Source organism: Podarcis erhardii, assembly GCF_964252035.2.
Source record: "Podarcis erhardii genome assembly, chromosome: 9".
NCBI classification, from domain to species: Eukaryota; Metazoa; Chordata; class Lepidosauria; order Squamata; family Lacertidae; genus Podarcis; species Podarcis erhardii.
In genome coordinates, this window is record NC_138512.1 from 22925151 (window position 1) to 22952243 (window position 27093).

The following is a 27093-nucleotide window of genomic DNA, read 5'->3' on the forward strand; positions in this document are numbered from 1 at the left end:
CCCGCAAGCCTTGCGCTCCCGGGGGGAGATCCCCCGGGTGCGCAAGGCTGGCCGACACCAGCGCGGAGCACGGGGCGTCCTCCGAAGGGCGCCCCGTGCTCCGCGCTGCCAGCTGACGCCCGCAAGCCTTGCGCTCCCGGGGGGAGATCCCCTGGGTGCGCAAGGCTGGCCAACACCAGCGCGGAGCACGGGGCGTCCTCTGGAGGGCGCCCCGTGCTCCGCGCTGCAGGCTGCTGCCCGCAAGCCTTGCGCTCCTGGGGGGAGATCCCCCGGGTGCGCAAGGCTTGCGGACACCTGCGTGGAGCACAGGGCGTCCTCCGAAGGGCGCCCCGTGCTCCGCGCTGCCAGCTGACGCCCGCAAGCCTTGCGCTCTCGGGGGGAGGTCCCCCGGGTGCGCAGGGCTGGCCTACAACAGCGCGGAGCACGGGGCGATGGGATGTGGGAGGGAGCTCGCTCCCCGCCCCGCGTGTGCTCGCCGCCGCCGCCCCGCCTCTCGCCGCCCGACTCGCCCGCCTCCCTCCCACGGCACACCAGGCAACGTCTCGCGGCACACTAGTGTGCCGCGGAACACCGGTTGGGAAACACTGTACTAGATATCTCATTTGGACTACTGCAATGTGCTCTTGGAAAAGTTAAATGATGGAAACTTCAGCTGGTTTACAGTGCTGCAGCCAGGCTGTTGACTGAGGCCAATCATAGGAAGCACATGATTTAGGTTACACCAGCTATGCTGGCTCTGGTTTGAGTCTGGACACAATTCTGAGTCCTGGTCCCAAGCTCAAAATGGCCAGCTCCCCCCCCAACTGGATGGGCATTGCCATTCAAATGGTGTGTGTGTGCACCACAACATGTTATCAATTATGTGGGGCGGGGCTTACCTGTGCCCCCCCCCAAATATTTTATTCAAGTTGGCACCCTTGCTGGTTGCCATAAAAAAATGAATAATGTGCACTTACCCAGTTTTTAGAAGGCGTTATTGTGAAACATATTGCAATATTGCTTACTGCAATATTGCTTTACGTTAACTTGTTTCAACACTTGATTTTATCAGTAACGCAATGTATATTTTACATAAATCGTTTAGAGGTCCTGATGATGAAGCTGTGTGTGTGTGTGTGTGTGTGTGTGATATTAGCAATCTTGTCCATTTTTATGGAAAGCTGGGTGCAGCTATAAGGAAAAATAATAATTAATAGACAAAAGCTTCCCCTGCTTGTATCCACTGCCGCCACCTGCACCCTTAAAAGAAAGAATACACCATAGGGGGAAATTCAGTGTTGCACTAAGACAATTAATTGTTCCATCAGTGCAATCATTTCTGTTTGCTAGATGGAACGATCACCCCTCTACTGCCCTAGTGCCATTTTTGGGATTCTCCCAACCCTCCCAAGTGGATTTGGGGAGGGCGCAGGGTTAGTACAGGAGGAGGAGAAGGGGGAAAGTCCTGTTTCATTAGTAGGGCTCAAGCTGATTTCTGCTTGTGCAACAACTCCGTTAAATCTGGCCCATTGCTTTTTGGGGAAAAAGCTGCTATGAAAAGTCGTTGAGGGTGCAAAACAAATGGGGGGACTCAGCCCTCCTTTCCCACATTCCCTTGCGGCCCTCTAAGTTGCCCAATGCCCGATTTCATATTAAATGTGCCACAATCCGATTCTGACACACACAGACAGGTCTGCCACTGTCACGTCTCATCTGGCCCCTTGCCAGATCAGATGTGGCATTTGTTTGGAAATGTAGGGCAGGTTAGCGCTGGGAATGAGTTAATAAATGTTAACGGGGTTATTTTTTAATCCCTTTGTTCAGGGACACTCCGCACGTTTTTAGCAACATCACGGAGACCTGCACAAAATCAGTCAGGCGAGGAAGACTCCTGGATTAGCAGTGGCATACATAAGAAAACTTTAATGGCAGCTGCTGAAAGAAAAGTCATTAGATTTAAAAATAGTAAGCCAATATAGTTATGCAACAACTACAGGATAAACGTGCTTGTTCTTTTGGAAATGAGTTGCCTTTTACCATTTTAGAGCAACCTAAATTCGCTTGGCAAGGGTTGTCCATCAAAATCAGCTACAATGTTTGTCTATGTCACCCTTTATTTGCTCTGCATTTTTGTGGGGAAATTGCCCAGACCTGTCCCTTACCTAATAACTCACAGGCCATGTCACCAGTGACTGCAAGTGTCATCCAAGCAGTCCTAAGTGGGGCTGATCCAAATCTAAATCTTTTTACTCTCATCAATGCTAAAATAATAAAAGGGAGGAAATGAACCTGTGTGTAAATCCTGTTTGCAGCGAACTCAAATCTTCCACTGACTTCAGAAGGAAATTTGTCTGCATTTTACTGAGCTCTTTGGAGAGTCACGTTTGTTTCTGGTGAATCACTGCTGAATATACCCAACTGAGTCACATCTTTTGGAGTCACAGAATAATGACCATAAATAGATTATTCCAGCTCTCGCTGTTTACGGTACTTTTTATTGTTAGTTTCAAACCCAATGGAGGCTTGGATCATGGCCTTTTCTTTCCATGAATGCAAGAAGTTAACATTCATGGAACATGAATTTCCCACCTCCTGCTTCTCTGCAGTCTCTGAAAATCTGCTCCTGGCTTGGGCAGGGCAGTCATGTGCTGTTTGGATGAAGGATGGTATATAAATGTAATAAATTGTAAAATGATGATGATGATGATGATGATGATGAGAAGAAGAAGAAGAAGAAGAAGAAGAAGAAGAAGAAGAAGAAGAAGAAGTGTGTACTAAAAAGAAACAGAAGCAAATTTCTATTCATATTTGCTTGGGTGATTTCTGTTCCTGACCTCTGACAAACATGTAAATTGCGGCAAATTCTGCTCCAGTTTCCAACATTCCTTGTGTTGTTGTTGTTGTTGGGAAAGATGGAGGGCACAAGGAGAAGGGGACGACAGAGGACGAGATGGTTGGACAATGTTCTCGAAGCTACCAGCATGAGTTTTGACTAAACTGCGGGAGGCAGTGGAAGACAGAAGTGCCTGGCGTGCTCTGGTCCATGGGGTCACGAAGAGTCGGACACGACTAAATGACTAAACAACAACAACAAACATTTAAACAACACGCAGGATAAAATATAAAGAGCGCTTGCTCATCTCTTGGCAAAGCACTGGCACGGCTACAGCAAGGGCACCTGCTCTGCCCATCTCAAAGGCAAGGAGAAGCTTTGCAGCCTTGTCACTCCATCTCAGCAGAGAGGCTCATAGGATCAGGCTCATCTGCAAAACGCTCTAAGGAATCAGTCCAATTCAGAGTCAATGTGATGGTGTCAACTGCTGGGGCAGAAGAATAACGGTGAGCACATAGGGGAGAGGGGAAATAGCTGTCCTGCTTGAGCACGACAGGCACCCAGTAGAAATTTCTGCAGTGTTTGATTTGTCAGCGACTGAGCCTAATGTATGCTGTTACTTGGTGGCCTGTAAATCCAAGAGATTTTCTACTGCAGCTGAAGGGAGTTGGTGCCTCTTTAAGAACTGATGGTATTAGTGTGCGGTGGTGACTTTGTTGTGCAGTGCTGATGCACTCCGAAAAGGACAGTGCCCATCTCCATTCCAACGCCGCCCGCCCGCTGTTTTTTAAAGCCGTGTTCTTTTGTGCTGAACAATGGAGCATTCAATAGAGCAGGATGCCTGCAAGAACAGAAGTGGCAACCAGCAGGGAGAGGACAGCACTGACATTATAGCACTGACAGGACACCCTGGTCACGTACAAACAACAAAAGGTGACGCAGCTCTCTGGGCTGGTTTGCAGAAGGTGGCCCACCTGGGCGGGGAAAATACTCATTTACTTGAGTATTTACTTGTGGTTTGGAGAACAGAAATATCTTAAGTTGGAGGTGGAGGGTTGAGTGGAGGTTTTTTTCTTTTTGTACCTTTAGCAATACAGTGGTACCTTGGGTTAAGTACTTAAATCGTTCCAGAGGTCCGTTCCCATTCTGAAACTGTTCTTAACCTGAAGCACCACTTTAGCTAATGGGGCCTTCTGATGCTGCCGCGCCGCTGGAGCACGATTTCTGTTCTCATCCTGAAGCAAAGTTCTTAACCTGAAGCACTATTTCTGGGTTAGCGGAGTCTGTAACCTGAAGCGTATGTAACCTGAAGCATATGTAACCCGAGGTACCACTGTATAATTTGAGTCAGTGCAAATATTAACCATCTCCTGATTCTTAGGAGAGTTGTTTGGAAAATTCACCAGATGTAGCCAGTTCTTCACCTGTTCATAGTGGCAACAAGCAGCTTCGCCCTCCTCTGTTTGAAGGTGGGCCACCTCCAGCACCCTTCATTGGCAGATGGCAGTCCCGTCAGCAGGCGGAGTGTGTCACCTACAGGCCTCACCCGCTCACGCTCTTTTGCCGGGACTTCAGCACCACCTCTCTGGATTGCCCGGGAGAAGTAGGCGGGGGCACATTGGCAGAACATGAAGCGGGCAGCGGAAGAAGCGCCCTGCGTTTTTATGTAGGCTTACACAAAATGCAAATGCTTGTTCTTTACCCAATAGCTGCAAACGTTTGCTGAGGTCCCAGGAAATTTCTGGATCCTCTCCTTTGGCTCCCGGGCCCCCTTTGCAACATTGAGCAGGGATACAATGTACCATATTTTTTGCTCTATAAGACACACTTTTCCCCTCCTAAAAAGTAAGGGAAAATGTGTGTGCGTCTTAGGGAGAGAATGCAGGTGGGAGGCTCTGCTCAGTGCTCCTTTTAAAGGGTTGCCCTTCTTGCTCCTCGGGGAAAATCCCCCAAGAGCTTCACAAATGCTTCACGTGCTCTATAAAGGGAGCGCGGCTCTTGGGGGAGCCTTCATCCCACTGCCCGGGAGAGGCTGTGCGTGGCTATCCCATAAGCTGCGCAGCAATCCCGCTTGCTGTCCTGGCTTCTGGCTTAGCGGCTCTTGCTGGCTTTTGTGGGAGGTGTGGAAGGGACAGAGCGTGCGGCTCATTCCCTTTTCCCACCTTCCAGAAAAGCCCCCAAGAGCCATACTCCTTTTAAAGAGCCTCCTCGGGGAAAAGCCTGCAAGCACCACACACATGCTCCACACGGCTCGTGAAAGGGAGCGCTGAGCCAAGCCTGGGATGCATACAGGCTCTGCTCAGTGCTCCTTTTAAAGAATATTTTTTTCCTTGCATCCCTCCTCTAAAAACTAGGTGCGACTTATGGTCAGGTGTGTCTTATGGAGTGAAAAATACAGCACTTCCTGCACTTTCCTCTCCTGGGCCCTGCAGGGCTGTCATGATTGTGCCTGAAGCCATAGAGACATGTAGCCTGATATTTAGTCTTCTCCAAGCATGCCTGAAGCTGGACCCACCTCTCCCACCTCCTGAGAATGTTGACCCCAAAGGGAAATCTTCCACTTGGTGATAATTGTTCAAAACTTCCAAGTCAAGGGAGGTCCTTTTAAGAAGGGGGCACAGTATTTGTCTAAGTGTACGGACTGTTAGGGGCTCTCTGGCAGTGGGGTGCAGTGATTTTGTTTGTAGGGGAACGTTTAGGGCCAGAGGCGCCAGCTTGCAAGGGCAATTGGGTGCTGGTGCTGCACGCATGAGCATCGTACCTCCCTCTCTAAGTTGGGCAGAGGTTTCCCAGGCTTTGGGGAGCAGGCGTCAGACTTTAATACTTTAATACTCCAATTTAGCAGGAACATTTAGGGGCCTAGTCCCTCTAGTCCACTGACTACACACCACTGCTCTCTGCGTTTTCAGGCAGGAGACATTCCCAGCCTTGTTTGGAGATGCTAGGGATTGAACCTGAGACCTTCTGCATGCAAAGCAGGGGTTCTACCTCCAAGCTGTGGCAAAAGTGCCTTGGCTTATTGTTTTATTTCTTGATGATTTTGGAAGCTTCTTGCCTCAACAGATACTCAAAGCTGAAGGCCATATCCTCAGCATTTCATGAAACTGGCCCACCATTCCATCACATTCTGAAAAGTAGGCTTAGCACCTGTTCCAATAGAGTCTCAAAGGGCAAATTATCCCCTTCTGGTAATTTAAAGGTAAAGGGACCCCTGACCATTAGGTCCAGTCGTGACCGACTCTGGGGTTGCGGCGCTCATCTTGCTTTACTGGCCAAGGAAGCCGGCATACAGCTTGCGGGTCATGTGGCTAGCATGACGAAGCCGCTTCTGGCAAACCAGAGCATAGAATCATAGAATCATAGAATCATAGAGTTGGAAGAGACCACAAGGGCCATCGAGTCCAACCCCCTGCCAAGCAGGAAACACCATCAGAGCACTTCTGACATATGGTTGTCAAGCCTCTGCTTAAAGACCTCCAAAGAAGGAGACTCCACCACACTCCTTGGCAGCAAATTCCACTGTCGAACAGCTCTTACTGTCAGGAAGTTCTTCCTAATGTTTAGGTGGAATCTTTTTTCTTGTAGTTTGGAACCATTGCTCCGTGTCCGCTTCTCTGGAGCAGCAGAAAACAACCTTTCTCCCTCCTCTATGTGACATCCTTTTATATATTTGAACATGGCTATCATATCACCCCTTAACCTCCTCTTCTCCAGGCTAAACGTGCCCAGCTCCCTTAGCCGTTCTTCATAAGGCATCGTTTCCAGGCCTTTGACCATTTTGGTTGCCCTCCTCTGGACACGTTCCAGTTTGTCAGTGTCCTCCTTGAACTGTGGTGCCCAGAACTGGACACAGTACTCCAGGTGAGGTCTGACCAGAGCAGAATACAGTGGCACTATTACTTCCCTTGATCTAGATGCAATACTCCTATTGATGCAGCCCAGAATTGCATTGGCTTTTTTAGCTGCCGCGTCACACTGTTTGCTCATGTCAAGTTTGTGGTCAACCAAGACTCCTAGATCCTTTTCACATGTACTGCTCTCAAGCCAGGTGTCACCCATCTTGTATTTGTGCCTCTCATTTTTTTTTTTGCCCAAGTGCAATACTTTACATTTCTCCCTATTAAAATTCATCTTGTTTGTTTTGGCCCAGTTCTCTAATCTGTCAAGGTCGTTTTGAAGTGTGATCCTGTCCTCTGGGGTGTTAGCCACCCCTCCCAGTTTGGTGTCATCTGCAAATTTGATCAGGATGCCCTTGAGTCCATCATCCAAGTCATTGATAAAGATGTTGAATAAGACGGGGCCCAAGACAGAACCCTGTGGCACCCCACTAGTCACTCTTCTCCAGGATGAAGAGGAACCATTGATGAGCACCCTTTGGGTTCGGTCAGTCAGCCAGTTACAAATCCACTGAGTGGTAGCATAGTCAAGTCCGCATTTTACCAGCTTCTTTACAAGAATATCATGGGGCACCTTGTCAAATGCCTTGCTGAAATCAAGGTAGGCTACATCCACTGCATTCCCTTCATCTACCAGGCTTGTAATTCTGTCAAAAAACGAGAGCAGCGCACAGAAACGCCGTTTACCTTCCCGCCAGAGTGGTACCTATTTATCTACTTGCACTTTGACGTGCTTTCGAACTGCTAGGTTGGCAGGAGCAGGCACCAAGCAACGAAAGCTCACTCCGTCACAGGGATTCTAACCGCCAACCTTCTGATCAGCAAGCCCTAGGCTCTGTGGTTTAACCCACAGTGCCACCCAGGTCCCAAGTCTGGTAATTTACTCCTGTGTTAAACAGCACAGCACACTGACACCTTGAACTAAGGACAAAACGTACTGTCCAAATGGGTGGCCTGACCTGGCCCACAATAGAGAAGGATCCCACAAGGGGGTAGTGGAGTGGGGCAAATGTTCATTGCACCCCTCTTACAGCTCCTTGCAAGAAGCAAGCTCTTTCTCCGTGCAAAACCCCACCCATCTAATGACAGGCATTTTGCTTGTGGCAGGGTCGTGCTGCTCAAAATAAAAAATCCTGTCCTGCTCTGGAGCAGGCTGTCTGATGAGATATTCTTTTCCCTCTCCCAGCCTCTGAGCGGCTGAATACTACTGACAAAGCATTTACTATTGTTACGTTCACATTCGGAAGCTGTAGACTGGCTGACTCACAGCAATGTGCTGCAGAAGGCCCTGTTCCGACCTCCTGCTGGATGTTTGGGGGTGGGGAGATGGATCAGAGCTGTTTTATTTCTTACGAAGACAAATAAAGCCCTGTAGCATCATGGAGAGTTTTGAAGACAGTTTGCAGAGAGGGCTTCCGAGGGTTAGGGCTGGAGAGGGAGGATTTCTTCATAGCCAATTAAAAGGTAGCTTGGAGAACCTAAGCTGTTGGCCGATGGCCAGTCTGCCTATATTTAACTTGCACTGAGATTTCCTAGCAAATAGACATCAGTTGCCTAATAGCCAGGCTGTGGGTAATTACTTTTGTTCTATCATGTAAACCCCAAGTGCTGGCAGGAAATGCATTCACAAAGTTACTCCAAAGCCACTAATGAAGGGAAGGCACACAACTACAGTCCTTTCATGTGGTTGTTCCCATGTGCAATCATCACAGGTTCGGAAGCATTCTCAGATGGTGGCGATTAGCAGGCAAAGTGGCAGGAACAAAGAACAAAAAAGACTTTTGTTTAAGGCTGCTGTTCTCAAACCCTATCTCAGAAAACAAGAGTGGGTGATAGAGATCATATATCCTTCATGATGGACAATTGCTACATTTTTGTAAGATACACACACCTAGTAACTGATCCCACGCCATGTGACAAGGCAACAACACCCAGATTGGAGCTGTGGGAATTTTAATGCAGCCAGGTAGAAGGACTACAGCCGCATACAAGCAGGAAGGAAGGAAAGGCACCAGTGCAATAAGCACAGATAGAAGAGATTTCAGTAGCACGCTGAAAATAATTTGTTGGTTCAGTGCATTTCAAGTCTTGCAACTCCTCTTCAAGGGCAACTGATTTAATCCTTTCAAAGGATAATTAAAGAGTGTTGGACACTATCTCAGAGTGACAGTTATCCTTCAGATGAACTAAAAACCAGTTGCCCTTGAAGAGCCACAAAGCCTACAATTTATTTGGCTAATAAATCATTTTCATGGCACCTTTGAGGTCTCCTCCTGATTCTTTTTTAAATAATGCACACCCACACCCCATACTGAATTGCTGGCTGATGTGTACTTATCTCATGGAGACATTGGGATACTACTGTATATATAATTATAGTATTTTACCATGGTGGTTAATCTGGACCTGGCTACTGCAGGATATTTAGGATGACATTGGAGAGGGGGACTGAAGGAACTAACAGAGCATTAAGTCATGGCTTAGGGTCACAGTAATATTGCCACGTTAAATCACGGTGCACGCAAAGTACGGTAATGAACAGTTGCAGCTTCAAAACATTCCATACAGTGGCTGTAACAGTGAGAACTGGTAATCTGTGACCTCTGCCCTTATGGTAAGCAATGTGTTAAGCACAGTATTACACATACACATAGGCTGGGTATACATTACCATTTATTCTGGCTCCAGGGTGCTCCCACCCCTGCTGACCAAAGCCATGTATGCAAGATGTTAGCTGCAATCCAAAGAAATACTGTGCCTTGATGCATTTCCCCTCAAACCAGCTTCTATCCAATTTGAAAACATAAGCCACATTCGCTTCGCGTCTTGCGTGTACATTTGAGATAGTTGTTGTGCGTGCATTTGCCATGTGAAAGCACCGCAGGGCATAGATGGTTCTGTGTGAATCTAAAGGATATACTTAATTTCTCTCTTTTTCTGCCAGATGTCACTCTGCCAACCTGAACGGCCTGTACTACAATGGACCCTACTCAGCAGTGACAGACAATGGAATTGTGTGGTACACGTGGCACGGTTGGTGGTATTCTTTGAAATCGGTTGTCATGAAAGTCCGGCCGTCAGACTTTAGCCCTAATGAGGTTTAAGTTTAATGATGTCGGCACTCATATTTTTGGTGCAAGCCGGTCTGGATCGTATGGGGACTTTGGCATCCATCTCTGTGCGAATCGTGGAAGATTCTACCATGGACAGGAGCTGAATCTCCAGCCTAGAGCAAAGTGTTTCTGGGCTTAGCTGTACCTAGCCCTTTGTCAAGGCAAATAAGTTTCACACAAGGCAAATCATAACCCTGCCCAGAATTTACAGTGTGGTTATATGAACTATTTAAATACCACTGGGCTTCATGATAAAGGCCAAAATTATGTATTTTATTCCAACAGATAAACTGGACAGTTTACATGGTAACTTCATTGACTGTTTTGCTTTTTGTCTTTATGGTATCATATAACTCTCTGTTGATTTTGTTCAACAGGCTAACATACTATCCCAAGTGACAATGTTACCTTAATTCTTCCAATACACACACACACACACACACACATATATACGCAGTATATATAAAGTCTTACAGTCTGGATATACCTATTCAAAAACCACATCTTTCGGATGCTTTAAACTAGTGACCTATATATTGCAGCTTCATCGCGCAGTGTCTGCAGTTTCTGTAACCCTATATTCAGCTTGTCATGTTACATTTATGTATGGTTTAAGACTGGGGGAGGTGAATTTCATAAGGGACACAGGCTGCATAGATAGCATACATTTAAAGCACATTACCTACCCCCAATGCACAAAAAGAATCCGGTGGGGGGGTGGGAATTGGAAATTATAGGGACAGAGCTACCTAAACTGTATAGAAACTTATTCATGTATGCGACTACAGTGGCAAGAATGTTACTTTCCCAAAAATGGAATGAATAAGTCCCAGCAAAGGAAGAATGGATACAAAAACTTATGGAATATGCAGAAATGGCAAAACTTACTGGAAGAATAAGAAACCAAGATAACAAACTTTTTATAAAAAATTCCTTCCAGTAGCACCTTAAAGACCAACTGAGTTAGTTCTAGGTATGAGCTTTCGTGTGCATGCACACTTCTTCAGATACACTGAAACATTTTATAAAAGAATGGAAATGATTTATTGAATATTTACAAATAAATTGTAAACAGATAAAAACATTGGCAGGATTATTGTAATAACCTGCATCTTCATAAGAGTATATATTTAAAGAAGATGAATAGATAAGCAAATTAAGTTAATTTGGATATGCAGAAGATATTAAAAATAAATTTAAGGAACTGCAGAAAGAGGAGGAAGTAAGTTTTGAAATGTCAAAATGATTGTAAAATCAGTGAAATGTATAAACCTAAAAAGTATATATAAATAAAGAATTCTGGGAAATGTAGTTTATACCCCAGAGTTATAATTTCCTACTACATTTCCAACATTTCTTTGAAGGGTGCTTTAAATGTATGGGATGTGTGCCAGTACAGAACAGAATTATTTGCTCCCTCCAACCATTATAGCTGCTCCATTTCTGAGAAACCAAACTGCTGCAAAGATATTGATGGCAAACTTTAGAAAGTGCAGGCCGCTTAGAATAGGTTTGTTTGTATGGTTCTAATACCGGGATTTCCCAATGGGGATTTTTTTAGTGAGCTGACTGGCGCTGTCAGTGAGCCCCATTTGCAAAGGAACAACTGGGACCTTACCTTACCTTAAACGCCTAATTGTGCCTTTGTAGGCATGACCTTCCCTGTCTATCACCTGGTGTAACATACGACGTCAGGTGTGGAGCTGGTGGACGTGGTTTGTGGGAAATGGCTGCCCTCCTACTGCAGTAAATATGTTGTCCAGAATGCTAGGCATAAGGCCCTAGCATTCGGCAAAGTAAGGTGACTGAGGGGTTGCTGAGAGGTGGTGGCGGCAGCAGCCACCTCCTGGCTGTTCCTTCTAAGCCCCTAGCAATTCCAGTCTATTGAGGACAGAGCTGTATCTCTTCCACAGCCTGCACTCCTCACCCCGGAACTAGCCAGGTGCTTCACATGCAGCGGATAATGCTGTCATGTCATAAGTGCGGAAGTCAGATTCAGCTGCCAGCTGAGTTGGAAGGAGGAGAGGCACTGTCTTGTTCATGGCCTCAGGCAGCAGAATGTATTGGGCCAGCCCTGGTTTATCCTATTAACACGCTCACTGTTAATTGCTGTCAGATTTACTCTGCACACAGCCGAAGATAGATTTCATTCATTTATCTCTTTGTTTTTAGTGCAGTAAAAGCACTACAGGAAACACTGGGTCTTTTATAGTGCCACATTATAAATGAAATGGGAAACGTAGAGAGGGTGTAAATGTGAGCCAACCCCCCCCCCCAACTTTGAATATAATGTCATGTGCTCCTTATCATTTTTTGCTGCACGGCTCACTGTTTGGTTTAAACGGTATCACCTCTCAACACTTCCTATACTTTGTTTACACTGTGATATTGAAAAGCAATCCGGTTCCTGTGGAGCTTTAGCCAGGGATGGAGAACTTCAAGACCTGGGCCAAAAGGTGCCCCTTTGAGCCACTTTCTCTGGCTCTTGTTTGGCTGGAATGATCCCTGGACCCCAATAATGATTTGCTTGCCCAGAGAGGAGTGTAGAAAAAAGTAAAATTTGCATTTGCTGCTCTGCATAGTTTTCCTCTAGCTTAGGGCAGTCCAACACATGGCCTGAGGGCTGCATGCAGGCCTTTAAGCCTTTTTTGAAGGCCCTCAGCAACATTACACACACACACACACACACACACACACCTGCAACTCTTACACAGCCTTCCCAAAGCTGGGTAAGGAGGCTCTGGATGTTGGGACAGCAGCATGAGGGCTCTGGCAGGGTCCTCGAGTCCTCCCTCCTCCTTTCCAAAATCTAGTTAGCATTTCCCCATCTTTCGGAAGGAGATGGGAAAGCTCTGGGACTCTGCCAGAGCCTTGCTTCTCCTTCCAAAAACCCGGCACCTCGCTTAGCCAACTTTGGGAAGGCAGCCCGAGGGCAGCAGGTAGGGGCATCAAATTTTGGCCTGGCCCCTCGCTTCCCCAAGTGACAAGGCTGCTCCAAACTTCTGGAACGAGGGTGGAAGCTACAGATGCAATGTATTGATGCACTCGAATCCCCACTTTACAAGCAAGCATGCTTATAAAGGATGGAAGCCTACCCTTTGACACTCCTAACTGAGAATATGAGAGTAGCTGAAACATATTAAATGATAACTTCTCCACATTTAGTGGTTGTAGTCCTCTTTTTTTCGGGGGGTGGGGTGGGGTTGTGCAGCAGCTTCACAATCAGACCAAATTCAGATCTGTCTAATTCAGATCCGAATGTGTTATACCGACCAAGCTCAAGTATATACGACTCTTTGTACATGAGTGCGGGAAGAGAATGTTTTGGTGTTGCTTCCTGGTTTCTTTCACATTCCTTCAGCAGGGTAAGGTGCTATTTATACAGCACGCCATTGTGTTTTAGAAAATAAAGGCGAGTGGTTTTGTGATTAAAGAGCTGGCGCAGGAAATCTGGATTCCGGACTCTTCAATATAGATTTGCCGTTCAAGGCTTTGTATCTTTACTTCAGTATGAATAAAATGAGACCCAATGCTTCTTTTACATGGAATTGATTAAAATTTGGTTTGGGAATGGTTGCAGGAAGCTGTTTCAGATGTTAACTTATGGTATGCATATTAACATATACAGTGCTCCCCCCCCTAGAAAAATAGGTGCCAGTTCTCACCATGAAGTTGTTACAGTAAGTGTCACACTTTTTAACAACAAGAAAAGAGGTACAGTGGTACCTCGGGTTACAGATGCTTCGGGTTACAGACGCTTCAGGTTATAGACTCTGCTAACCCAGAAATAGTACCTTGGGTTAAGAACTTTGCTTCAGGATGAGAACAGAAATTGCGTGGCGGCGGCGTGGTGGCAGCGGGAGGCCCCATTAGCTAAAGTGGTACCTCAGGTTAAGAACAGTTTCAAGTTAAGAATGGACCTTCGAGAACGAATTAAGTTCTTAACCCGAGGTATCACTATACTGGTACTGCGTATTTTTGAGTACCCCCTGGAAAGAAAAAAACATTGAACCTATAAATAATGAACGTTCAAGATTCATCTGAAAATTCTTCTGTTCATGAGTTCTTTCCCCATTGATACAAACACCACAGCAAAGGAATTTGTGGCTTCTTCGAATATAAGTTCCTTACAACGTACCACAGAAGAGTGCAGTAGGAAGAATGGAAGGAAAACAACGTTGTTGTGATTATATAGCACCCTTCAATAGGTATTTTGGTTCACGACCAACAATAAAACACACATAAAAGTGTAATAAGACTATAACCATCAATATAGTGAAATAAAAGCAGCAATAAAAAAATACTGAAATCTGGGTAGATGTTTAAAGGCGTGGGTAAAGAAAAAAGGTCTCTGCCTGTCGCTGAAAAGGTAGTATCACAAGTGCCAGGTAAGCCTCCCTCATGGGGGAGAATTCCATAGGTGGAGTTTGGTCACCCAAAGGTCCTCTTGCGAGTCATCACCTGCTTCACCTGAGCTGTGCTGCACCTGAAGACCCATGTAATACACCAGCTGGTTGATATTAAGAAAGACCCAAGCCATATTGAGGTTTAAAGCTGAGCACCAGCACTTTGAATTGGGCAGGCAGCCAGTGCTGCTCTTCAAGAATCAGTGAGATGTGCTCCCTTCACCTGATCCCAGTGTGTTTTGCAATAGCTGATGTTTCCAAACACTTTTCCGTCTAACTTGGAGCTTAACAGAGCATGGATAACTGTGACCAGGAGAGTTCACAGCTTGCGTAAAGCTGCTTTAGCTAGTGAAACACACGCACTTGCAGGCAAGGTCACTTAAGTCTCCGGTTGTAAAATTTGGCTCTAGGAGCACCCCAGGCAATGAACCAGATCACAGCAAGAACAGGGGAGATTGCTTGATATTGAGGCAGATCCTTGCATAAGCTCTCCAGGATTTCAGGCAGGAATGCTTCAACAAATGTCAGAGAGTCTGAATCTGAGCATGTGCTACCTCCTGAGAGGTAGAAATTTGTCTCCCAAGTGTCCATTGCGCTTTCTTTCCCTGGTGGAGAGGGTTCTATGGCTGCTCAGTGATGCTAATGCTCCAGTGTGGCCCTCTTTGAGCTGGCGGCAAGAAAGATCAGGAAGAAGAACCTGGACAAAAATGGCAGTAAACTGTAAAGGAGATTCCGAGGTCTGAAAAGGAAAATATTGTGCACTGTGTAGAGTCCCCAACCTGCACACGATCTTGATGGCCTGGGCAGTGGCTCTGCTTTTTATATGCAGTTATATAGTTAGATGGATATTTCTTTTCCTGACGGTGTTCGTATGGCTGTATCATGGCCTTTGGCTAGTATAATAAAGCTTGTTTTGATTTGATTTGAAGTGTCCATTGCTTTATACCATTTTACTACATGAGATACCACACTTTATGGGCATTTGTCTTAAAAAAAAAAATCAAGTATCTGAAGTACAACCACATGGTTGCGTTCATATAGCACTTTTGCAGTGCTTTGCCTTGGCAATTCTTAAAATATCTGCCTAAAGTAGGTAAGTTTTCTTCCTACTGCCTATGAAATAACGCCACTGAGAATAGTCAGTCACTTGCCTAAGGCCTTGTACTGAGATTCGATTCAGAGGCTTGTCAGCCAGCCACTTTCACATTTAGGGTATAATCCAAACCCCAACCTGTTGTGATGTCAGAGGTGGGGGGTCAAATGGGGCAGAAGTCTCACTCTCACCAGCCCAGAACAGCCCCACTGGACTTTACCTGTGGGGTGACACGACCTCATCCTTCCACCCACAAAATATGCAAGTAGGTAGAACCAGAGGTGTTCTAGGAGGGAAAAGGACTGAATCGAGCTAGGTTTACTGCTGCCATTTGACAGCATGAGACCTGAATGGAGCCCACTTGCTGTGCAAGCTCCAAGCAAGAGCAAGCTTTGGCCTCCCCTCCCACTGATATCCTCCTTGGCTGGCAAGAGTAATGGTTAGTGACAGGGAAGAATCATAAAACTGTAGAGTGGGAAGGGACCAAGAAATTTGATTCAGTTTTCATTTAAAGCCGAATCTATTAAATCTGCTCTTTCTGAAACGATATTGAGAACCAAAACAGAACTACCCTCCAAAATTTGCACTTATTCAAATTTTGCAATGCAGTTCTCCAATCAAACCATATTTGCAAAAATGCATATGTCAGGGGACAGTGTGCATATAATTGAATATAACGGTGAACATAACATACAAAGGTGCACTATATTAGCAGAAACTACTTGGGGAAATGTGTACGTTGGTTTTAAAAACATGCATACACAAATGTGTTTATTGGGAGAAGTTTGCACTAAAATGCTGGTGAATTTTGAGCAGGTTTGTTTGTTTGTTGTTGTTGTTGTTTTAATGCAAATCGCAGGTGAAATGTGGAGAGCTGGGTGAGGAAATGAGAAACACAGAGAACCAAAATTGAGAAATCTTTCCATCCATAGCGACAGGGCTGGAGATGCGGCAGTGATTATGCCACTCCATGACGGATTGGTCTGCCAGTCACTACACCAGAGGTGAGCAAACTTTTTCAGCAGGGGGCCGGTCCACTGTTCCTCAGACCTTGTGGGGGGGGGGCGGACTATATTTTTTGGGGGGGAAAGAACAAATTCCTATGCCCCACAAATAACCCAGAGATGCATTTTAAATAAAAGCACACATTCTACTCATGTAAAAACACGCTGATGTCCAGACTGTCCACGGGCCGGATTTAGAAGGCGATTGGGCCTGATCCGGCCCCTGGTCCTAAGTTTGCCTACCCATGCACTACACCAACTCTACTCATTTGTTAAGTTATTAAATGTTCCCCCCCCAAAAAGGTGATACAAGATCTAAATGAAAATGAGATCTAAGTAGACATTCCTTTCCTTGCTATTGCATGCTGCCTGGTATTAATTTCCTTCCTCTAAAAATTGAATTCTTGCAGGGCTGCCAAAGAAAGATCAGCTTACACCTTCCAGTGCAGGAAGGGAGACACACAACACCTATAAAGTGCACAAGCATGAATTTATCACTCAATACCAAGATCACATAACTGAAATGGGGAACAGTCAGAGAAATAACAAAATAGAAGGCCTGTCATTTGTGATTCAACAAAAGGCATTATATCTTAGCACATAGGGCACAAAGCCTGTTTCTAATCTTCGTCTGCAAAAATCCCTTTAAAATTTGGTTATGCAGCCTTTTTAAAAAGATCAAAACAAACAGACAAAAATGGTTAAGCTCCATAAAGAATGAAAGAGTAGTAATGACATGCTAATGGGTGAATTAACTCTAACATTCCATTCCACAAGCCAATTAAATTTGGGCTTTGGCAGATTTGTAGACAGGGTTGTAACCAGGGTGGGGAGGCATGCACTTACACATCTTTCCTTTATACACTCAGAAATATGGAAACATGAGCCAACTTTTCCCCGCATGCTCAGAGAAAGGATGTGTTCAAGAGGAGCACCACTCCATCATCAGTTATGCTTGATTTAAGGAAGATTTACATTTTGGGAAACTGCTTCTCTGCTTCTTCCCAAAAGGTTTGGCCGCTTCTTAAGATATCATTGCCAAAGTTGACATAAAGGTTCCTGAGGTGGGAGTTTTCATTGACACTGGGACACTGGCCACCATTTTGAATCAAGATTTGGCATGACTTTTTGGTGTGTCAATTTCAACCTGCACTGATTTCAAACTAGTTACAAGGGTTCCCGAGGTGGTAGATGCTGTTTTTATCAATGTTGGAATGCTGACCACCATTTTGAACCCAGATGGCAGGCCAAAACGTGACATTGGCATGGCTTTGTCTGATTTTTGGTGTGGCAGTTCTAACCTGTGTCAACTTGAACGCCTTTGAAGATATTGTTGCCCAACTTGGCAGAAGGGTTCCTGAGGGGGAAGCGGCAATCTTCCACAATGGAGAAACAAGCCACAACATGGCTCAACAAAAATGTGGACACTGGCTTCATTTATATCCCACAATCCAGTGTGGTATAGTGGTTAAGTGCGGTAGACTTGTAATCTGGTGAACCGGGTTCGCGTCTTCGCTCCTCCACATGCAGCTGCTGGGTGACCTTGGGCTAGTCACACTTCTTTGAAGTCTCTCAGCCCCACTCACCTCACAGAGTGTTTGTTGTGGGGGAGGAAGGGAAAGGAGAATGTTAGCTGTTTTGAGACTGCTTCGGGTAGTGATAAAGCGGGATATCAAATCCAAACGCTTCTTCTCTTCCACTTTGTCCAGGCAAGTCACCTTTATTTTAATAGGACTATTACACAGTAAATGTGTTGTGGACTACAGCCATGATTATACTTAAAGGTAAAGGGACCCCTGACCATTAGGTCCAGTCGTGACCAACTCTGGGGTTGCGGTGCTCATCTCGCTTTATTGGCCGAGGGAGCTGGCATACAGCTTCCAGGTCATGTGGCCAGCATGACTAAGCCACTTCTGGCGAACCAGAGCAGTGCACGGAAACGCCGTTTACCTTCCTGCCGCAGCAGTACCTATTTATCTACTTGCACTTTGATGTGCTTTCAAACTGCTAGGTTGGCAGGAGCAGGCACCGAGCAACGGGAGCTCACCCTGTCGCGGGGATTCAAACCGCCGACCTTCTGGTTTGCTAATTTTGAGGACACAGGCCTGAGTGTGCTTCATAGATTCTTTTTTTTCCTAGCAGTCTCCTAGATAGGACCTGGCAATCTTACTGGCCACATGTAGCTCATAGCCGGTGGTCAGGGATGATGTGAGTCCAACAGCCTCTGGAGGGTCACAGATTTCCCATTCCTGGCTTAAATCCACACCACAGATTCTGATGGATTCTAAAGGAGATGAGTGCTAGGAGCAGAATAGGCCAACACTGAAGCATATTTTGTAGTATACTTAGTCTAATAATTAATCCAGTCCTGCCTCTGCTTCTACTAGCCCACATAAGTCTTAATGTACATTCATGTGGCTCCCTTATTAGTAAGGATTACTAAGGACTTTGATCCTGTATTGTTCTGAACCCACTCGGTATAGGAGTGTCCTCAGATTTTTAAAGTGGTTTGGGAGTTTTACTTTTCATATACAGTAGTACTGTTGGCAACAGAGCTTGCTCTGTCTGGGGATCTATTCCAGCTGTTGGTCCATTACGAACAGCTTTCTCTCCCTGCTGGCCTGAGGTCAACGTTCCAGGTCATTTACTAACCCTCATTTCCTATGTGGTAACAAAATTGTATTCCTATGGCAGCTTCCCACTAATTTGGCCATTTTAACACACCAGGAGTGTAACTGCCCATGTATAAGTGGCATGTGAAAGATAACCAAGCATGACCAAAAGATATCACTTGCACAACAGGGTGCTTTGCTCATGACCGCTCTTTTTAGAGAAACTATTCCCGTGGAAGCAGACCTAGCCAATAGTCAGATCCAAAACAATGGTAGCTTATAGAAAGAGTTTAGCCTTCTATTACCCAAATATATGTTTTATTAATGGGTAATGTCCATAAGTGAGAGCTGGGCCATAAAGAAGCCTGATTGCTGAAGAATTGATGCTTTTGAATTATGGTGCTGGAGGAGACTCTTGAGAGTCCCATGGACTGCAAGAAGATCAAACCTATCCATTCTGAAGGAAATCAGCCCTGAGTGCTCACTGGAAGGACAGATTGTGAAGCTGAGACTCCAATACTTTGGCAATCTCATGAGAAGAGAAGACTCCCTGGAAAAGACCCTGATGTTGGGAAAGATGGAGGGCACAAGGAGAAGGGGACGACAGAGGATGAGATGGTTGGACAGTGTTCTCAAAGCTACCAGCATGAGTTTGACTAAACTGCGGGAGGCAGTGGAAGACAGAAGTGCCTGGCGTGCTCTGGTCCAGGGGGTCACGAAGAGTCGGTCATGACTAAACGACTAAACAACAACAACAATGTCCATAATGCAGGGAATGAACTGACTGGTTGTGGTGATGATGGGTAATAGTCATTTCCTGCTTAGTCTTTAGGAAGAATAAGCCAAGGCTATGAAACCTGTAGAATCCACACTTGTCCAGGCTTGCATGCCTGCTATTGGCTTCCTTCTTTTTTGTTCTGCTATCTCTCCATCTTTTATGTATATTCTTCTTGGGGCTTTCAGAAGGCTACACACTCTTGACCTGGGGGATCTGTGGACTCGGGATGTTGTGGAAATACGGCTCCCATACTCTCTAACAATTGGATGGCTGGTCCCCAACAACCTCTGTAAGGCCACCAGTTCTCCAGTTCTATTCCAGAATGACTTATGGGGTGGGGTGTGTCACTGGCCACAAATAAGGGTAGATGAATCACTGGAATATTTTATTTTCCTGATGCATTTTCACTGGGTCGAATGATCTTCGGATTTCATGCTGCCTATAAGTAAGCTCTGTGCAACCCACAACGCAGAAACCGGTCTGGCAAAACTTCTCAAGAAAACTGTCTTTTCTTTATTACCAAGACTAGCATGGTGGCAGCTACCAGGGCTCTTCACAATGGCCCTTTCAATTACCAAAGTAGGTAGTGGCAGGTTCTAAGTAAGGAAAGTCATTATGACAACAGCTGAGGGTTTTTGCTGTCGTCATTTTGATCTATATCGAAGTTCATGAAGTGAGCATTCACAAAGTACCTGTGAATTATTTATCTAAGCCTGGACTTTAATCTTTAAGAGGAGAAGCCGAATTCAAGAGTGATCTACAGGTATCGTTGAAATACTTAGTGGTAGGTTACAGTTGCCAGCTGCCTGACTGTTGCCTCTTTCATTCCACCTACAGTATCTCCTTTCACCTAAGAGTATTTGGAACACCAGCCTCTAGAAATGTAAACTGAGACCCAAGAGGAGTCAGTTTCAATAAAGGTTGCTCTGTTTTTTTGCCCCCTCATTTCAATGCAAACCAATCTTCTGCTCCCTGCAAAAGGGAGGCCTTCATCGAGTTTCTTTCATCAATCATTCAAAGCAAAGGCGTTTTAGTTTATGGTGGTGCGCCTTTTAAACTGATGTGACAGGTAAATGCTCAACTGCAATGGATCATCAGCTCAGCCTCTAAAATATCCTTTCCTTACAAACCCCACAATTACGGCTGGAAAGGACAAAGCACAGGCAGAACTATCTCTTTTAGCACAAAAGAAGCCGACCACTAATTTGCATTACCTTATCACCATGGTGGTGTGATGAGATAAGATGGCAGTGGTTCAGAGGCTGAATCTTGTTTTGTTAATTTCTCAAGCCAAAACAAAATGGATTTGCAGCAACTATAAGCTGCCAGCTTTCAGCTCTCCTAATTATTTGTGCTTTCTAGGATGCCCCACTCGCTATGGCCAATTTTGTTAAATGGAAGGGCTGAACCTGTCGCCCCAGCTTCTTCTGGGGAGGAAAAAACTTAAACACGTAGCAGAGTTTCCAAAAATAGACCACATACAATTATACTTCATTCAACAGAGCTTTACTTGCTACTGAAGGCAAACCAGCATAATGGGCACAAATCCACAACATTCAGGATTGGCACAGTCCATAAAAAATCCAGTTGCAGCACTTACAAAAACTTATAAACTTATCACAATACTAAACCTTAACACTAAGCATACTATGTACAGAATACCACACCAGAAGGGAGAGAGATAAAAAGGGAAAGTAAAACCCAGGCTCCTTAATTGGAAGAGATAAGGGAATCAGATCAAGCCAGCTGTATTCAGCTTCTCTGAAGGTATAACCCAAATAATCATGAAGCTTCTTTCATACAAAGAAGCTTCCAGAAACTTCCAGAACCCTCTTGAATTAAGTAGAATAGGAAAGATCTCTACACATCAGTTCAATACTTTCTGCACTAAGAAATGCAAGCTGACAGGACCTTCCCCAGCCAAGACGCTGAGGAGGCAGAGCCTGGCTGTGAGGTCACCCCTAGAAACAAGTTGTGCTTGACTTACCCTTCCAACTAGCCTCAACTGAGGCAGAAGCTGAGGCATTTCTACTTTTGAGCTGTCATTCTGTGCTCCATGGCTAGTACGGCAACCAGTTACCTGACTGGCAACAGGTTGTGTGGGCCCAAATTATATTTGACAGTCTATTTCCTGCAGTTACTTCCCACAGGAACTCTCTGCCATGTGTTCCACAATGGAGGCACAGGGACATAATTCTCTTCCCTTTGTCAGAGCAAAGGTAGAATGTGAAAGGAGGAAAAGCCCTGGTGCCAACCAGTTAAGGTTTAAAATCACTCTTTTCAGCTAGGCCTTATCTCCATCCACATCAGGAGATGTGAGGTTAAGAAGACACCCAGCAGCCCTCTGATCAGCAACAACAACCACTTCACAGGGTTACAGGAGAGCATCTTGATGGTGTTAAAATAGTTGCGTTGGCTCTTAGTGCATCTCTGGGCACAATTCAAAATGCTGGTGGTTGCCTTTAAAGCCCTACATGGCTTGAGACCTGGGTACCCAAAAGGTACCACATTTTCCAGGAACAGGAAGCTGGTGGCCCTCCTGAAATTGTTGAATTATAACTTTCATCCCTGCCCATTGGGCCCTGCTGGCTGGTGCTGTTGGGAATGATTCATAGTACAAGTGTACTTGCTTGTTGTTTTTTTTGGGGGGGGGGAATGAATACATTTGTAACCTCTCCCAAATGTCATATTGTCACGAAAAATTTAGTTGATTCCTCTTGATAGTCCTTATTTTTAGCCTTGATATTTAGTCATTTTAAGTCAACATTTCTATTCCACTGCTGTTTTATTTAGGAACAGTTTATGTGACACACACAGTCCATTGTGCTCAGTGTAATAAGCCAAATTAAAAACATACGTTACAAATTCGTCTGTGCTGGATTGTATATGGGAACACACGTGAAAGAGTGGGGGAGAAGGGGCATTTAAAAAGAAGCTTCAGAAGTTATTTCCGAAAAGAAACAGGAGGCAGAAAAAGGTTACACTTTTCAAGGAGCTGAAGGTGGTCTGGATCGATGCTCCAGAGGGATCACTGCTTGTGGGCATGTACTGATCCCTCCAGCAAACCAGTTTAGCAGGATTTTGTATTGTTTTAAAACCCTGCAGAACTTGCTAGAGCAGAAGCAATGAGGGATAACTTGTATACTTGTTGTTGTTTAGTCGTTTAGTCGTGTCCGACTCTTCGTGACCCCATGGACCAGAGCATGCCAGGCACTCCTGTCTTCCATTGCCTCCCGCAGTTTGGTCAAACTCATGCTGGTAGCTTCGAGAACACTGTTCAACGATTTTGTCGTCCCCTTCTCCTTGTGCCCTCAATCTTTCCCAACATCAGGGGCTTTTCCAGGGAGCTTCTCTTCTCATGAGGTGGCCAAAGTACTGGAGCCTCAGCTTCACGATCTGTCCTTCCAGTGAGCACTCAGGGCTGATTTCCTTAAGAATGGATAGGTTTAAACTTCTTGCAGTCCATGGGACTCTCAAGAGTCTCCTCCAGCACCATAATTCAAAAGCATCAATTATTTGGCGATCAGCCTTCTTTATGGTCCAGTTCTCCCTTCCATACATTGCTACTGGGAAAACCATAGCTTTAACTATACGGTTAAATGACTCCTAGTAAGCTAGCAAAAAAGTATAAAACAAGTACAAATACCTGCTGGAAATGTAAAGGAAAAAGAAGGTACCTTTTATCATATGTGGTGGCCATGCAAGGTAATAAAAGCTTTCTAGGAAATGATATATAATGTATTAAAAAAAGTTTAAGATAACTTTTGTAAGAAAAAACCCAGAAGCCTTTTTATTACGTATTGTAGGCACTGATATCCCAAAGGAGCAGAAAAGGCTCTTTATGTATGCAACAACAGCTGCGCGGATGTTGCTAGCGCAGAGGTGGAAGGAAGACAAGGTCCCGGCCAGAGAGGAATGGCAAACCAAGCTGATGGACTATGTTGAAATGGCAAAACTGACGGGAAAGCTCAGAAATCTACAAGACAAAATTTTTAAGAAAGAATGGGGGAAATTTACCATTTATTTAGGAGACCACTGTAAGCAGATGAAAACATGGGTAGGATTTTAATAACACTTGTAATGTAACAGTTAACGTAGACATTGTGGACAGATATAAAATGTGGACTACGAAACAATATGCAGTTGAAAACGTTGACAATAAGACCCATGGAGAGGATGGGGGGGGGGGAGTCCAGAGATTCAGAGAAATCTCTAAATGTGGATATTGATTTGGTGGTATTATAACTCTATGCCTGTAAAATCAAATAAAAGTTATCTTTAAAAAACCCACACACATGAAGGAGTTAGTACCACAGAATAAGCTGTTCTGCCAGGCTTATCTATGTCTACTGCCCCTCACCTTGGGAGGAACTAGATAATCAAGGCTTTGTTCCACCCCAGTCTGGGGCATATCAGGGGTTGGTTAGGTTGGCCCCACCAAGGGCGTAGGCCTGGGGGGCGGGTCATGTGCCAAAATCACACATTTCTATTCTGGCTTGGAGTGGCTCGGAGCCCGCCTACCTGTGCGTCTGGTGCCCAGGCTGCTCCTCCACTGCTCTGGGTGGCTGGGTGAGGCACACAGACTCCTCTTGGCACCTGGGCAGAAGAATCCAGTCCCTGGCACGGACCGTCGCAGCAGCCTTGTCTGTCAGCCGGCAGTGCTATTAGAAGTGTGAGCAGACCGATATGACTGGACTTCCGGAGGCGGCGCGAACGGTAATGGCGGTCCTCTCTCACTTGTGAGGAGGAAGCTCCGCAGAAAAGGGTCGTCCGCTACAGCGAAGCGGAGACCCATCCTGAAAACCCACAGGCAGCAAGAGCCTGTGGTCTTGAGACTCGGCGGGCGCCAGGAGCGACCCCCAAATCATTGAAGGAACCTCGTAAGGGGCTCCGGAACGTGGAGGGGGTTGCGGCGCTGTGAGTCGTTTCGCGATCTGCGGAGTGAAGCCGCGCTGCTGCTGCTGGTGAGCGCTGACCTCTTTTCCTGGGAACTTCGGATTTGAAAAAGCAACAACCCGTGAGTAAAGAAGGACTTTATAATATTAGAGACCGAAGAAAATTTATTGAATTTGGTTGAAAGCGGAGTGACGAAAAACAGGAAGTCCGTCTTCCGCTGTCATTGAACTTCAAAGCAAAGAGCCGGAGGAGTGGAGGCAAAGAGAGAACTTTTAACCTAAGGGATCTGAGCACCAATTGAACTTTTTCGTAAGTTGATTAAGGATTTTAAGCGGTGGAATTTATGCCTTTTATTTGCATGGTGATACCTTTCTTCTACTGGATTTATAATTTAAGTAAGAAACCCAGGTGCTGGAGCTGCCTGTGTAACTGAGTAGCCAGTTTGCAGACTTGGACACTTTTAAACTTGGAAACAATCTGAGGAGTTTGGATTTGTTACTTTGAAGCATCACTTGGAATACCAGTATGCACTGACTGAAACATTGTAGTTTTGCTAAAAACAACTCTGCTAAAACCTACTATTGAAGGTTCTTGGACATTATTTTGACTTTACTAAATTTTACTGGAACTGACCTCTTCCCCATAGACATTTTAAGCTCCCCCTAGAGGATTTGGGATTTACAGCAGTGACATTATTTTACTTTCATTTCCCGGCCTCCTGTCTGACTGTTACCATCTGGGATGTTGTTTCTCATGGGAACAACTCAGCTTGACCTTGACTTTTAGATAACTCTGGAATGAGTGGCCCAAGAAAAAAGGGACCAAAAACCAGACAAACAACTTTAACAACTTTAACCGCAGCCTCACAGACACGTAGATCATCTGTGCCTACTTTGCCTTCTGAGGAAGGAGCTGCCTCTCTGCAACGGGCAGGGGAGGGAGAAACTGAGGATTTACAATTGGAAGATATGGCCTCAGGAGCAACTGCTTCTATTTTAGAGAAAATCTATGAAAAACTGGAATCTTTGGACAAAAAAGTGGAATCATTGGACAGAAAAGCTGATGAGCAAACTGCTAAAATTGATCAAAATACAGAATGTTTAAATAGATTAACTGGACAAGTGGCACAGAATGTACAGGCAATAGGAGAACTGACAGAGGCTACAGGTGAAAATCGGAAATTGGCTGAGGATACCAGCCAAAGACTTGGAAAGTTAGAACAAGAGGTAAGACCACTCAGCAAACAAGTAGGAGAACACCAGACCTATCTTTCTATGTTGGAATTGCGAAACAGGGAGAGTAACTTAAGGATAAGGTCTATACCAGAAGTGGAAGAAGGCAACTTGGCTGAGTTTTTGACTAAAGAATTTTCCAAGTTTTGGAAATTAGAGGAAAAAGACTTTAAAATTGTATCAGCTTTTAGGCTTGGAAGACTTACAAAGAAAGAGAAGCCCAGAGACTGTTTGATAATATTGAGATCAAAGGAGGAAAGGGACAAGATTTTAGGCCTACACTACGGAAAGTCACTGGACATTTTGGATAAAAGAATTGAACTTTACAAGGACATTCCTAAACAGCTGCTTGATCTTAGATCTGAATATCTGGAATTGGTTAGACTGTTGAGGAGCAACTCAATTATCTTCAGGTGGGAATTTCCTCAAGGATTATCTTTTACCTTTAGAGGGAAGAAGGTTAAAATTAGAACACTGGAAGACAGAGATAAATTTCTAACTACATACGGAGAGGACCTTCAAAAAGGAATTGAACTACCTTCTGGGCCAGGAGCACCAGGGGAACCTGCACCCTTGGATTCTGAAGACCCAGCGAACAAGGTACCACCCCCAGGAAACTAAACAGATTTATTCAGGATGTCTCTGCAACTTTTGAGCTGGAATATAAATGGCTGCAACATTCCGGAAAAAAGAAGGAAAATTTTTCATATATTAAAAAAAGAACAATTGGACATTATTTGCTTACAAGAAACACATGTGACTAGGCTCCACAGAAAAGTGTTAATAAACAAAAGACTTGGTCAGGAATTTATATCTTCGGACAGAGTAAAGAAGAGAGGCGTGGTGATATATGCAAAAGAGAGCCTGTCACCTAAATTTTTATTTAAAGATGAACATGGAAGAATCTTAGCAATCGAGATACAACATCAAGGAGAGAAGATTTTGATATTAGGAATTTATGCACCAAACGAAGGGAAATCGGAATTTTATAAGAAGTTGCATGAGATTATGCTGGACTATCTGGAATATAACAACATCATTATGATGGGAGATATGAATGGGGTCGTATCAACTAATATGGATAAGTCACAAAGCCAAAACGTTACGAAAGATGGCAGACTACCAAAGACTTTTTTTGAAATGACAGACAATATGGACTGGATTGACATTTGGAGAATAAAGAACCCCTTGGGAAGAGAAGGAACATTTTTCTCTGAGGCCCAGCTGACTTGGACAGATACAGAGTCAGAA

At 45.0% G+C, this 27093-nt stretch overlaps 1 protein-coding gene and 1 long non-coding RNA gene across 5 annotated transcripts in view; both read left to right on the forward strand.

Annotated features, from left to right (window-relative positions):
• The window catches only part of FGL1 (fibrinogen like 1), a 34887-nt gene extending 24756 nt beyond the window's left edge, over window positions 1–10131 (forward strand). For 3 of the 4 annotated variants that reach the window (XM_081875929.1, XM_081875930.1, XM_081875931.1), the window contains one exon: window positions 9653–10131. In XM_081875929.1, coding sequence (XP_081732055.1) covers window positions 9653–9812 — 160 coding nt within the window. In that variant the 3' untranslated portion in view covers window positions 9813–10131. Of the gene's footprint in view, window positions 1–1803; window positions 1945–9652 lie in introns of all 4 variants that reach the window. The other variant, XR_014160045.1, reaches the window with a different exon arrangement.
• A 1100-nt stretch (window positions 10132–11231) lies between these two features.
• On the forward strand, window positions 11232–13362 carry LOC309349748. The gene is made up of 2 exons (XR_014160163.1): window positions 11232–12567; window positions 12608–13362. It is a non-coding gene; the product is annotated as an uncharacterized lncRNA (long non-coding RNA).
• Window positions 13363–27093: the final 13731 nt, after the last annotated feature.